A 14,567-nucleotide genomic window follows, 5' to 3' on the forward strand; every position below is an offset into this window, starting at 1 on the left:
ACACCACCCAAAGTAGCTTAAACAGGAGAGGGACTTGATGGGCTCACGTGACAGAAGGGCCCAGACGTAGAGCTGATGTGGGGCTGCGGTTGCCTGGTGACCACTCCATGTGTCACCTGTCTGTCCCCCCATCCTGTCATCTGGCCCTCAAGCTGTCACTGATGGCTTCCTCCCAGGGAAGGGCTGGCTCCACAGTGGACTTGGGGCCCAGTAGGAAGAATGTCCTTTATTCACCTGACCCAGTAAAGGTCCTGGGAGGGCACCCCGCATCACTTGCTGTCACCTTGTGTGACTGTGGTGGGGCGGTGTGGGGGTGGCGCCCGACGAGGGGCCTCTGCTGAGCTCAGTCTCGGTCTGCCCCGCACCCTGCTGCTTCTGGGGGTCGCACCCAGCTTTGACCGCGCTTTCTGCATTCCGAGATCTTCTGTTGAGTAGCTGTCCATCGCTCCTGCACCTGCTCTGCTGAGTGCAGAGGAGCACAGCCCGCTGGGCTGTGTGGGGCTTTGTGGGGTTCAGGGGGCACCCTCCCTCCTGGGGCCTCCCGGGAAGTCGTTCTGGGCCTGGGGTGGCACCTCGTTCTGGATGACTGCTGGAAGGCGTCTTTCTCCCTCATGCCTGAGATGCAGAGTGGTCGGGCTCCCACCGCTGACCCTTCCCCGGGGGCAGACGCTGGGGCTGGAAGGATCTGGACTCAGCTCTGCAGGTGTGTGGTGGCCGCGTCCTCCACTTTCCGCCACCGTTTGGGGACCTGCAGATCTGTGTGGACAGAAACTGGTCTCATTTGGTTTGTTTAATTGGGATTTATCACTGCCTTCACATCTCATCACCATGGTCACCATCAACCCAGGTTCCAAGCATTAGAAGACAGTGCCTCCCGAGACCCAGTATAACTGACCTGAACATCCATTGGTGTTTAACTTATGATGGAAACTTTTCCTACTACAATATTTTACCTCCTTATATGGGTCCTTTGGAAATCTTAATGACATGCGGCTGTCACTTTAAGTGAGGTGCTTTGGCTTTTGTTATGAATTATCCTTTTTATTTCTTCTATAAATGACGAGGGAGCAAGGGGTCCATTCATCACTCCCGTGGAAGTGTGCAGGCAGCCACTAGAGGGCACCTCGTCTTCAACTTTCGTGACTCGGAATTTCCCTGACCCATATTTTGCTTTCGAATGTTCTGGTGGTGGTGTCAGGGTTCCGTTGTGTTTGCTTAATAGGTTTAAGAAGAGCCACGTGGAAGGGGTCACTGCAGACATGTCGCAGTGTTTCGCAGACTGTACTGGGCTAGACCCCTGATGTGGCTGTGACTTCTGCGCTGTCCACACTGTGGGCACGGCCTCCCCACAGCCGTGTCCTTCCTCGTCCTGAACCCCGGACAGTGTGGGGTGAGGGGGCTGAGCAGGGGGAGGAGCGTGCGGCTGCAGAAGGGCCTCAGGCAGGTTCTGCTGGACTGCGGTGGTGAGCGCGGACGGACACGGGATCACCTCTGGGCCGGCTCCTGAGGGTGACCCCAGCCTGGGGCTCTGGGTGCACAAACGACACCCCCTCCTCTCGGGCCTGGTTATTTCTGGCATGGAGACCCCGCCCACTCCCTCACCTGCTGCCCTAGATCTCTTCCCAGATTTGCCTCTTTCCCCCCCATTTCTGTGTCGGAGTCTTAGTGAGTGCCTTGACCCCCAAATCACTGGGAATGAGGGCCTTTCCAATGGGCTTGCAGGGTGTTGATGAATTCTTGGTTTTCAAGGTCTGATGAAAGTTGTTTTCACTGTCTTCCTTTGAATCAACTGTGTCTTCAGCAGTGATGCCCTTGTCTTCCCCCAGCCTTTGGGGCAGCTGTTGTTGCCTGTCTTGTGACACCGCCAGAGCCCCCCCCCCTCCAGGGCCTGGCCCCCTCCCTCCCTTGGCCTGAGCTGCTGCAGGTGACTAAGCGACAGCTGCTCCCCCAGCAAATACCGACCCTTCAGTTACCCAGGCAGGTGTGCCCGCTGGGCAGCACTCCCCTGTGTGAGCGCCCTCCCCGGGTCCCGCCGAACAAGTGCATGGCTCTGTCTAAGCACACGCACTCCCAGGAGGACGGCTGGTGTGTGGGGTCAAGGGCTTCAGCCCACCTCCTATGTGGGGCCCATTCCTGGTTGCCCATCTGCCGCCCCAGGGAGGTGGTCATGGTTTGGGGACCCCGAGAAGACACTGGCAGGCCCTCTGCAGCTGAGGATGACTCTGTGAAGACCCCTGTCCGGCTTTTCATTTACCTGTGTTTGTTTTTATACCTCCCCGTGACCTGCCCCAAAAGAGCTCTCTGCCACGTGTTGACTTAAAAAGCAGTCCCTCTCCTCCTCATGCAGGAGGCACCTTAGATCTGCACCCTCCTGCAGGTCCCCTCCAGGCAGAGTGCGGAGGGAGCAGGGGGACCTCACGGGGCATGGGCAACCCGGGCGTGGGGCAGCTGCAGGCCCCTGTCCTGCCTCTTGGTCATGTGGAGGGCGCTTGGGCTTCTAGAAGCTGAACGAAGAGTTGGAGACCATTGAGCTTTGTTGACAGTGATTTCTGGTGAGTGGAGACTGACAGGAGAGTAATGGAGTGTCAGGGACAGTTAGTCTTTGGACGGATGGCCATACTGGCCGCCATGGGACAGGTAAGTTTCTCCCTTGTCTCAAGCCATTGGCGTGGACCCTGTCTACACCACAGTTCGCTCTGGTGGTGTGGGCACCACTCGTTTGGTCCCTTCCCCTGTTCTAGTTGATGCCTGCCTCCCGCCCCAAAGCCCCCAGGCCGCCCACCACGCTGCGGGCAGAGCTGTCTGTATTTCTGTGTTTTTGTACTTTCCGGGTTATGTATTGAAAGAGCCCTGTGGCGGCTGTGCCACCCTGATGTTGCCCCAAGGAGCCCAGCACTGGGCTGTGAGTCAAGGGCCACCATTTGGGAAGAAGCAGCTGGTGCGAAGCTGTTCACCATATGTGGGCACCTCACATCCGAGTGCTGTGCTGGGTGGTGGCCCTGGGCCAGCCAGGGGCATTCTCAGGCCTTGCCGGGGCAGAAGGATCTACTTTATAGGGATCGTTACACTGAAGTTATTTTAATCCCACAGGTGCTATACGGATATGGGCTTACTCGCATGTGTGAAGGGTGAAGTTGCCCCTCACTATTCCACGCTGTGCCGTGAAGTTCAGTGACTTACCCACACCCCAAATCCACAGTGCTTTTCTTCCTTTGTTGGAGGAGGGCCTAAATCACGCAGGCTGCTTGGTGACTTGCTTTTTCTGCTCTGTAACTTGTCTCAACCTTACCATGTAGGACCTTGCCGTGGACCTTCCCGTGGCTGGCTCCGTGCTTCCCACACGGACAAGCCACTTTGACGTCAGGGCCTCCATTTCTGCAGTGTTCGTGGTGTCCTGACGGGTCGCTGTTCCCGGGGCTGCAGACGCAGACGCAGACGTGGACACGCTCTGAGCGGTCCAGCACACACATGCTTGCAGCCCCTGGCTGTGCTCTGTGGCGGAAGCTGGGCTTCCCAGTCAGATGCCCTTGACCTGGCGTTTGGGAGACGTGGAGGGATGAAGTGGGTGCTCCCCGGAGGACACTGGGTTCTCTGGGTGCGGCTGGTGTGGTTTGAGTAGCGACGTAACTTGACAATTACGTTGAACATGAAAACAGAAAAACTTTGAAACCGAGTTTTTTTGTGGTTTGGGTCTATTTCCTCTGTCCGTGCCTCCCAGGGATGTGTGGCTTTGGGCCTTGCTTTTCTGGGTCAGCGGTGGGCACCTGTTTAACCGCTGGCAGGGCCTTCTTCTGCTGCGGCTTTGTCCTCCAGGAAGATGAGACTGCGTTAGTCATGGTGTGAAGAGTTAGTTACCTTAGGAAACACACGGCACAGCACCCAGCTCTGAGAAGGAGAAGCTGCAATGCCCTGGCGGCTGCGGGGCAGGGGGCACACCACAGGGGTCTGGCTCCCCAGAGCCTGGCTTCTCTCAACAGAGGAAAATGCAGCCATTTCCTGCAATTTTTCCTCATTACCAAAATCAGCCTGGAGAATGGTCAGTCTCCATTTAGGGCAGGTGGGAGACTGCCTGCTGCTTCCGGCTCCATCTCTGACTGCTTCGGGGAGGGAGGCGAGGCGGTGGGGGGCGACGTGGGCCATCGCTCTGCACCAGCTGGGCTGTGCCAGGGCTGAAGGTCGCTCTCAGCCCCTCATCAGGGGCCCACGTGGAGGACAGGCCTGGACTCTTCCTGGGGCTAATGCGCTCCGCTGACCGTGAGAGGGAACTTGGGCCTGGCCCTGCAGCGGGCACCATGGGGGATGATGTGACAACCAGGGAGCCATGCGGCCCGACCGGCCACGTCAGCTGTGTGTGTCTGTTTGGAAGTTTCTTATTTAACTCACAGTGAGCCCGCCCAGCCAGGGAAGCAGCGCCTGGCTCTCTGGAGCGGGATGTGCAGCAGATGCCAAGGAGGGAGCCACCGTGAGCACATGGGCACTTGCGGTGTCAGCACCACGGCTCACGGTGCCACACATGGTGGGACCGCAGTCAGCCCAGGGCAGCCGCCGCTGCAGGGAGCCCAGGCCCCACTCTCTGGGCAGTGACTCGGGGTGGGGCGGGAGCCACCCTGACGAGTTTCGTGCGCACTGAGCCTTCTTGACCGCTAAGCACGGGGACTGCCTGGTCACTACCCAGCTCCGAGTGGTGGCGCTGGACACCACCAAGGGGAGACGTGTCAGGCCCCGATGGGTTGGGGCTCGGGGCGCCCTGGGCCCTGCCTAGGCTGACGGCCCCCTCCCCTCCCTGTGCTTCCTCCCAGGCCCGCCAGCGCCACCCCAGGGGCTCGCCACCACGCTGGGCTCTGGACCACAGTCTGTGGGACCAGGGGTAAGTCTAACCAACAGCAGTTTCAGGATTCCAAAATCAGTTACTAGAAGGCTCTGGGTGCCTCGTGCGCTCTCCTGGGGCTGGGGAGCATCCTGGAGAGCCGGGGAGCGGGGCCGCTTCCCTGGCCTTCCCCTCCCCACTTGCTTTTCCTTGGTGCTGTTGTTATTTGGTATCATTGTCTGGGAGATCACAGAATGGGCTCTTGATACCTCAAACAAGGGAATCAGAAATGGTCTGGGGTTTCAGAGCAGCCATGGATCCGGGGTCGCAGGTTCTTCACCCTCTGTGGCCATGCCCGGGGTCCTCCTTCCCCATGGGGTGTGTCCGCGTGGGTGGGCGGGCCTCAGTGAGGTCACCGGTGTGTCCTGTGTCTTCTTCCCTCCAGCTGACACTTTCCCAGCTGGTGGCTTCACCGCGGTCCCCGACTCAGTGCCGCTCGGCCAAGCCCTCTCCCCAGCAGGCCGATCGCTCCGAGCCCTCGCGGGCCCAGGTGGTAAGTGCACCTTAGTTCCTTCCTGGCAGTGGCTCCTGGATCCTGGCACTGGGAAGGCTTTGACTTGGGCAGCACGCTGGTCCCTGGTTGGATGACCAAGGCCGTCATGGGCTCTTTGTGACACGGGCTTAGGGACCTTCCGTGTTTCAGACACTGGCCCCCTTCTGTCTGGTGACCAGCGGGCATGTGGTCTGGGACTTCCTGCCAGTGCTTGACTGAGGCTTTGCTCCACCTGAGAAGACACGTGAAACCGGCCTTAGGTCTCTGGGCACGAGAGGGACAGGGAAGTTTCACGGAGATAAAAATAAGAGGCTGATCCGGGCTGCCGGCTCTCAAGGACACTGCTGTCAGCGGGGAGGGGCAGTGAGGTCTGCCATCCCTGATTTCACCACCACGGAGGGCCTAGCATAGGCCCGCGTTTCCACTGACCTTGGGGAGCTCACAGGGACTTGGGTCTCGAAAGTTGGCTGCTGGTTCACCGGCACGCTGGTCCCCAGTCTTGCCCTGGAGGTCTTCGAGGAAAAACAGGTCCATGTAATCACTCGTGGAGAGCACTCATGGCAGCTGCGATGCTGGATTCTAAATTACAGGGTGGGCAGGACTAAGTTCCCAGCTGTTCCGACAGCTGTTCCGTGTACTCACTACTGGGAACCTACTTCTGCGGATGGCGAGGAGCTTGTGTCTTTGGATTGCGGGGTTGCCCCTGGTTACGGAGCAAGCTGGAAAGAGCATTCTGGATTCCTGGACAGGCTTTTCAGTTAGACATGCCTCTCCCACTTTGGAGGGAAGCGGATGGCGCAGAGTGACATGGGGACAGGGCTCAGTGCCATGTCTGAGCAGCAGAGCTGAGGAAGGTCTCTGCTGTTCGTGGCGTGGTTCCGATGTCACCTTCTCAGGCACTGCACTCCCCCCCCCCCAATGGTCCTGAGCTGTCCATAAAATCAATGATCCCTTCCTCCTTGCCTTACGCCTCACGTACAATACAGGATGCCCAGATAAATTCAGATTATTATGGGCATGTCCCGAATATCACACAGGACATGCCTGTACTAAAATTATTTATTGTTCACCTGAAATTACAATGCAGCCGAGCTTCCTTTTATTCGCTAATGCTAACAACGTGACAGGCAGTTCATGGATGAGCCCCGCGTCTGAGCGTCCTTGGGGGCCTCACATGGGGCCCTCACTGGGGGCCTCGTTCCGCCCAGCAGGCATTCCCCTTGGAGGGCGGGATCTCTCACCTGGAAGCTGACCTCAGCCAGACACCCTCGGTCCCGGGATCGTGTGTCGCCGAACAGCTGCAGGCGCTGCCTTTTGCCCCCGTGCATGCCCCGATCGTCGTGGGGGCCCAGATCAGGAGGTGAGGCGTGGTCGAGACTGTCTGGCCCTCTGAGCACCAGGCCTTCCCCAGAGCGGTGGGTGCAGGCACTGCCTCTCAGCTGGCCTTTCCTGGAGGGGGCTGAGGACGTCTATGTTGCAGCTCCGGGAGCAATGTCTCGAGAGCCTCCCTGGCAATCCTGCAGTCAGCTGGCTTCCCAGAGGTGCTGGATGCCAACCAGCAACCAGTTGAGGCCGTGAATCCTGCCGACCCCGTGAAATTCAACCCTCAGAAGGAAGAATCAGACCGTCTACAAAGCAACGAAATAGTGCTGCAGTTTCTTGCCTTTAGCAGGTAAGTTCTTGAATATCCCGTGTTCCTTTTCACCTGGCTTTTGCATTTCTTGCATCGAATAGAAACTTACTTCTATGTGGTTCTGACCTGGCAGAACTCAGCTGTGTTCAGGCCTCGGTGGATTAGGGAATGCCATCTGTTTTTATTTTGGTTTGGCGAGGACACACACACAGCCGTTTCTCAATGCTGTGAGCCCCGCCCTGCCCCATCTTCTGGGGTCCTCAATGAGTGCGTGGACAGTGTGCCATCGGCCAGCCCTTGGGGGTTGGTGTGGCTATGAGCGCAGGTTCTCCAGCCACACCTGAAGTTGGCTGATGTCGGGGGCCCCCTCAAGGTCACCGGAGAGCTGTTCATGGAGGTGAGGGAGGCAGCGTTCTCCTGTGGCACCTGGGCTGTGTCCCCGTGCGGGCGTGCGATGGGAGCCCTGCGCTCTGCTGAGGACATGTGATTGATCCGCAGCTTTGTTGGGTACAGGGTGCCCCAGGAGGACCCCGGAACGCCATGGCCAAAGACCGTGTACTTCACCTTCCAGTTCTACCGCTTCCCGCCCACGACCACCCCGCGGCTGCAGCTGCGCAGGCTGGAGGACACCGGCATGAGCAGCGCCGGCTCCCTGTTGCACGTCCTTGTCCCCATGGACAAAGACAGCTCCCGTGACGCGGGTGAGTGCGGTGCACCTGGCAGACAGGGGGGTGCCAGCGCTCAGTTTTGTCTGTGGCATTCATTATTAAAAATGCTGCACAATGAGACGTTTCCAGAGGTACAGAGGACTTGAGAGAGGAGGATAATGAATGAGCTCCGCAGTAGGAACCGCATCCCCGCCCAGATCTCTCTAGACCAGCGTTGTTTTGAAGCAAATTCCAGACATTGTGAAATTTCATCTATAGGTATTTTCTAAGTATATCTGAAAAACCAGTCTTTTTTTGGAAAAATGTGAACTCAATATTATCCCACCTAAAAATAATAATTCCTTCATGTTATCAAATATCTAGCCAATGTTAAAATTTTCCCAATAAGTTCATGCAGTGTTTTAATAGTTTGTTCAAGTCAGGATCTGAGTAAGGTCCCTGTGTAGGCACGGTGACGCTCAGGGCTCTCGCTGTCTGTAGTGCCACCCACTTCCCCACCTGGTTTCATGTTGTTTGTTGAAGCAGCTGCAAATTGTCCCCTAGAACTTCCCACAGTCTGCACTTTGGTTTTGTATCCCAGAGGTGACATTTACGACGTTCTATGTCCCCCGTTTTCCTGTGAATTGGGACTTAGAGCTAGAGACACGATTTGGTGCAGGCTTTGATTTGGGTAAGAGGCCCCTCCAGCCGCTGCTGCGCATTATCTGTGCGGCGGTGCTTGCCGCCCCCCCTCCATCTGCCCATGCACGCTGTTCGTGTGGTGGTGCCCACCCCTGCTCCTCTCCATGTGCGGAGGTTCCTGCCCGCTACCCCTCTCCATCTGCCGGTGCGCGCCGTCTGTGTGCGCTGTCTGTGCAGTGGTGTCCGCTCCCTGCTCCTCTCCATCTGCCGGTGCGCGCCGTCTATGCGGTGGTGCCTGCCCCTGGTCCTCTCTATCTGGGCACTCGCCATCTGTTTGGCAGTGCCCACCCCCTGCCCTTTATGCCACTTCCGTGCCATCAGGACTGCTGCTCACAGGTCGAGTATCACTGGAGCCTGCAGGGTGGCGACATGTTGGTTCTGGACGCCTCCTTCATTGGGAGGAGGAACCAGTGGCTTCCTGGTGTTATTATAAACTGATGGATTTAAACTGCAATGAAAACATACCAATTATGCTTTTTTGGACAGTTGTCCCATATTTGCCAGTCACCTGACTAGTAAGGGACAGAGCTGGGCTTTGAACCACAGCCTCCAACTGAGTAGATGGTAACAGTAACAGTCGAACAAGACATCAAATGCTACATGAAGGTGGTTCAGCAGCGCTGACGCCAGACAAGAGAGATGGAAGTCAGACGCAGCTCTACGATGGAGAAGCTCATGACCTAGCCATCAAGGTGACAGTTTATGGGCAGATGCGCAGTCCTGAATCTGCGACCTTCTAAGGAACGGCCACAGACTATAAAGGGAGAACTGGCAGACCTGAGGAGAAACCGACAGCCCCGCAGTTGCAGGTTCACACACCCTTCTCCGTAAATTGCTAAATTAGGGAGAAAAAATTAATAAGGATATTATAGAACACAGTTTGAAAAGATGATCTCATAAAAACTTGTACGTACCACCAGTTTAGGGAATATGTGTTATTTACTTATTTATTTATTTTGGGACAGACAGAGAGAGACAGAGAGGGACAGACAGGGACAGACAAACAGGAAGGGAGGGAGATGAGAAGTATCAATTCTTTGTTGCGGCTCCTTAGTTGTTCATTGATTACTTTCTCATATGTGACTTGACTGGAGGTGGGGTGGGCTACAGCAGAGCGAGTGACCCCTTGCTCAAGCCAGCGACCTTGGGCTCAAGCCAGCGACCTTGGGTTCAAGCTGGTGAGCCTTGCTCAAACCAAATGAGCCCACACTCAAGCTGGTGAGCCTGCACTCAAGTGGGATGAGCCCCTCTCCTCGCTGAAGCCAGTGACCTCGGGGTTTCAAATCTGGGTCCTCAGCGTCCCAGTACAACTCTCTATCCACTGCGCCACCGTCTGGTCAGGTGGGAATATGTGTTATTTTCTAGCCCACTATGAAACTTACAAAAAGTGATACTTTGTATGTATATGTATATATTTTAGGTCACCAAACAGGTATCACCATACCAAGAGAATCTCTGCCAACTCTAACTTGTGGCATTCTCTGCCCATAATGCCACAAGGTTGGTAATCAATCACTAACTACCCCCCCCCCTCGAAGTCTCCACAAGCTACTGGATTTTTTTGAATTTTAAAACATACTTCTAACTATTCCATAGGCCCCTGAAGAAACTGACATAGAAATGACTATTTAAAACTGAATGACAAAATAACATCACATATCAAAGCTAACAGGATGCAAGTAAAATGGTCATTACAGGGAAATTTACAGCTTTAAATGCTTATGTTGGGAGCCAAGGAAGTACCTTCTAAAGTGCTGATCTAATGGTTCAACTCAAGAGGTTTGGTGAAAACAAAAACAGAACAAATCCAATGAAAGCAGGAGAGAAATTACAAAACGAGCATCCATGCTGAGTAAACAAAGACATAATAGAAAGAAAGGGTCAGCCAAATTGTTCGGCAGGAGGGTCCCAGGTCTGCAGGTCCTGCTCCTCTCCCCGGCCCCGTCAGACTCAGTTGAGCGTCAGAGCTGTCGCGGGGCTGTGGTTCCTCTGGGAGCCGGTGTGCTTGCTGGACTTGGCTGCAGGCAGGTTCGGGCTGGGCGGCAGCGGCCAGCCTCAGGCCCTGGGCTGAGCTGTGGACCCCAGCATCTTCTCTTCCTGCGGGCAGACCTGAGAGAAGAGGCGGCGAAGGAAGGGGTAAGCAGTGCCAGTCCTGTTCCTTCCCCCAAACCCTCCAGCCAGCGAGCTGCTCTGGCCCCCGGGAGGAGCGTGCCCTGGGCAGAGGAGGGTGTGCACAGGGCGACCCTCCGCCTGGAAGCGTGTGGCTGGGAAGGACGCTCTGCGGTGCACCACGCCCTGGTGTGTTCTCCCGGCTCCCTGGGCTTGAGCACAGGAGTTGTGGCTGCTGGGGTGTGGTCCAACTCCCAGGAGAGGGGAGACCAGTCACCGTGTCCCAGCCTTCATGGGACCACTTCTCCCAAACTGGCCACCTTCCCTCTGCTGGTCCTCCTGGGACAGTTAACTTAGCTTATGTCCACGAAAGGCTCCGACATGGATCAGGAAAGGGCGTGGATTTGAAGGCTCCACTGCACCCTTTGCCGAAGCGCGTACCCTCCCTGTTCCAGGTTGTCCCCGCCCCTGTCCAGCATAGCCCGTCAGAAGTCCCGCGGTGGGCGAGGCCCAGTGGTGCGTTCAGGCAATTCACTGAAAATGCTGACCACTTAGCAATGCGCCTGATTTGAAAATGAGCCCCTTTCCGTGATGAATTCCCCAGAGAGAAATTAGTCCAAAAATTAAATTTCCTTGCAGATTGAAGTCCAGAGAAATTAAACTCCAAAATCAAATCTTCTTGTCCTTATGAATTAAAATTCAGAGCCCAAAATTCTCAAGTTAATGTCTAAAGTAAGATTTTCTTTGCAGTTTTTATACAGCTGAGCCCCATCAGTGGTCCTTCTGCCTGGGAGTCCCCCCAGGACGGGCTGTCCCTCGAGGTCCCAGCCCTGTCTCTCTCACTTAAGAGAGGTTGTCTTTTGTAGTTGAAATATGTGGCATGCAACACAGTGTACCGTTCCGAGCCTTTCTAAAGTTACTAGATTTTATTTTTAAAGAGCAGTTTTAGGTTTGCAGAGGAATTGAGCTGGTAGTCGAGATCCCTTACGCTCCCCACCCCACAGTCTCCCCGCGTATCCATAGCTTGCGTTGGTGTGATTGGTGCGTTTCTTACAGTTGATGAACCAGTATCGATCCATGATATTAGCTAAAGCTCATAGTTGACACTAAGCTTTCCTCTTGGTGTTGTATAGGTTTTGACAAACGCTTAACGTGATACATCTACTGTTATAGGATCCTAGGCCAGGGAGCAATCTCCTTGCCCTCAATGTCCCCTGTGCCCCGTTCTTCCCCTGCACCCGCCTGTCCACCACCGATCTCCTCACTATCCTGAGGCTGTGCCTTGTCCAGGGTGTCAGACAGCTGGAATTATGTAGTATGTGTTTTTTCAGACTGGATCATTTTACTCAGCAATATGCATTCTAGTTTCCTCCATGCCTTTTCATGGTTTGATAGTTTGTTTCTTTTCAGTGCTAAATAACATTCCCTTGTCCGGATGGACCAGAGTTTGTCCATCCCCTACCGAAGTGCATTGTGGTTGCTTCCAATAAATAAGGCTGTTGCAAACATTTTTTGTTGGGGGTTTTGTGCAGACATAAGTTTTCAGCCCTGTTGGGCAAACACCAAGGAATGCAATTGTTGGATCATCTGGTGATGTTTAGTTTTGTGAGAAACCACCCATGTGCCTTCCATCGTGACCGCACTGTGCTGTTTTGATTGTTTTTCTTTTGGCAATAGAATTATTTAACCCTTTCAGTAGTGAGTTTGTTTCATGCTCATTCACCCCTGGGCATGAGTATTTTTTTCAAAAAATGAAATTAGTTCCAGTTCCAGTTTTATTAACTTAAGATCATGTTTGTTTGATAACCAATTTTTGGAAACAAGAACATACATTTGCCTTTTTTTAATGTTGCTTTACACATTTTTAAAATAAACATTTTTGTATGATCGTACTCTGGATGGTCAGGAGGCACAAGGACGTACATGAACGTTCATACTACTCAAAAGGTTAAGAATAAGTTAACTAGTTTACTGCGTTGTCATTAGGCACTTTTTTGGGGATATTATTTCTACGTTATAGAGAATGTTTAGGTTTTCTTTGTGGTATAATATACAGTCAGTTGAGTGGGGATCGGGGCAGTGGGCCTCCAGTGGCCCTGTGACTTGGTCTAGTCACTTGAGATGTGACCTTGGGGAGTGGCCTGCACTGCCTGACGTCACTACCGCCCTGGCCTTCGACCTGACTGTCTGCTGCTCCTCCACCCTGAGAGGTGTCCCTGTGAGTTCTCTTGCCGTGGCTGGAGCCCGGTCTGTGCAGCTGGCCCTCGCTCCATTCCCCTCGGGCCCGGTGCCCACCCCTGCGTCCCCTTTCCCAGTGCTGTGTCCCGTCCTGACCCATCTTTCTCCTTCCACTGAAAACGCTGTCCTGGTCCTGAGGGGAGCAGAGGGGACAGCACAGGGTGGCACCCATGGGGCTCAGGCCACTGGGGATGGGCGGAGGACCTCGGCCTAGGCCTGGGGCTTGCCTGGGGTGCCAGGTAAACATTCACCCCTTGCTCCCCAGAGTTAATATTCTGCTCATTGGAGGGCTTCTTAAATCGGGGTCCGCTGTTGTTGGGAAGGGGGAGGAGTGTTTTGAACGTGGTCCCAGCACTGCTGTTTCCTGCACTTTGTCTAATAATAGTGATTTCAGTGGCATTTTTGTCAATTTGGAATTGATCATGATGCCATTTGGACAAGGTGCAGGCAGGGGGGCGGTCCGGTGCTCTTAGTAAGAAGCCTGATAGCCTGAGGACGCCTCGGTGGGGCCTGTGCTCCCCATGGGGCTGGTGCCTGGTGTATTCTAGCCATTAGGCTGGGCTGGAGGAGGGGTGAGGTGGGGGAGGGGGAGAGGTGAGGGGAAGGGGGAGGAGGTGGGGGCGGTCTGGGTCTCCACGGTAGCATGTGCTGAGCTCTGCATGTGTGAGCATGAATACTCTGGTTCTGATCGGAGACACCGACCGGCTTCTCCTTCATCCCTGTGCGGCCTGGAGAAGTCTCCCCGGCCAGCCCGCGAGGGCCCCTGTTCCCGCCCAGCATGGGCTGTTGCATGAGGACTTGTTGAAAGCCGTCAATCTTATTTGGGGAGGAGTTTATCCTATATATTGGAAAGAAATGTAGTCTTCTGAACACCACTCTTCGCTTTGTTAATTTGGGTATTTTATGATGTTTTTTTGATTAATGTGTTTATTAAACTGTAGCTACGACGGAAGCAGAAATTAGCAATCACGACCAGAGCGGAAACCTCTCCGATGTGCGGAGATGATAAATGACTCCAATTACATTTGGACTCACTCGGGGCCTCTCTGAACAGGGTCTCCCGGCTTTGAGCTGAGGTTCCTGGTGGACCCCAGGTTCCTGAGGCCCGGGGAGCGGCGCTGGTTCTGCCGCTACCTGGCCGCGCAGACGCTGCAGGTCGACGTCTGGGATGGAGACTCCTTGCTTCTCATCGGATCCTCCGCCGTGCAGATGAAGGTACCGGCTCCCCGCGGGCCAGGCGCCCTCAGGGTGGGGTCCTCTCGAATAGGTCTGTCCACTCGTGATGTCGGTCATTGTCCAGCACTGAACTGTGGTCTGGCTTCCTTGTTCACAAATATACTGCTTACAAAAATTAAGGGATGTTTCAAGATGAATATGAAGTGATAAAAAAAAAAAGAAGCATTTGATTTTTTTTTTTTTATTAAACAAGAACATCAGACAAGCAAATGACGAGTCAAAGAAAGTTGTTCAGTTATGCAAATGAGATGCAAAACCAACCTTTATTTCATTGGTGAAAATGCACTGTACAAAAAGGCTGAAAGTACTGGGGTACCTGCGCGTTCCCTGATCCCCTCATTTTTTAGGCAGTGTACAAAGCACCGCCAAACTCTGCCCTTCCCAAAAGGAAACGATTTCCACGAAGTCTACATTCTCTGCTGCCGGGCTTCACTCGCCCAGGTCTCTGTTTTTCCTACAGACCGACCAGCCCCATCACATCACCTGCTGTCCCTCTACAGGGAGGCTGTCCGTTCCCTGAGAGCTGTCCCAGGTCGGTTCATACCCCGAGGGCCTGGCCCATCGAGGGCTGCCTCCAGTGGGCAGCAGGGACCGGTGTGCAGTGCTGGCTGAGGCCCTGTGGTCAGTTTCAGGAATCCTGCT

General features: G+C 54.7%; 1 protein-coding gene across 2 annotated transcripts in view; it reads left to right on the forward strand.

Annotated features, from left to right (window-relative positions):
- The window catches only part of NPHP4 (nephrocystin 4), an 86,539-nt gene that overhangs the window by 52,048 nt on the left and 19,924 nt on the right, over positions 1 to 14,567 (forward strand). For both annotated transcript variants that reach the window (XM_066270613.1, XM_066270614.1), the window contains 6 exons: positions 4,800 to 4,867; positions 5,253 to 5,360; positions 6,572 to 6,720; positions 6,841 to 7,032; positions 7,507 to 7,694; positions 13,744 to 13,904. In XM_066270613.1, the coding sequence (XP_066126710.1) occupies positions 4,800 to 4,867; positions 5,253 to 5,360; positions 6,572 to 6,720; positions 6,841 to 7,032; positions 7,507 to 7,694; positions 13,744 to 13,904 (866 nt within the window). The remainder of the gene's footprint in view (positions 1 to 4,799; positions 4,868 to 5,252; positions 5,361 to 6,571; positions 6,721 to 6,840; positions 7,033 to 7,506; positions 7,695 to 13,743; positions 13,905 to 14,567) is intronic.

Source organism: Saccopteryx bilineata, chromosome 3 (genome assembly GCF_036850765.1).
Source record: "Saccopteryx bilineata isolate mSacBil1 chromosome 3, mSacBil1_pri_phased_curated, whole genome shotgun sequence".
In the NCBI taxonomy this organism is placed as follows: domain Eukaryota; kingdom Metazoa; phylum Chordata; class Mammalia; order Chiroptera; family Emballonuridae; genus Saccopteryx; species Saccopteryx bilineata.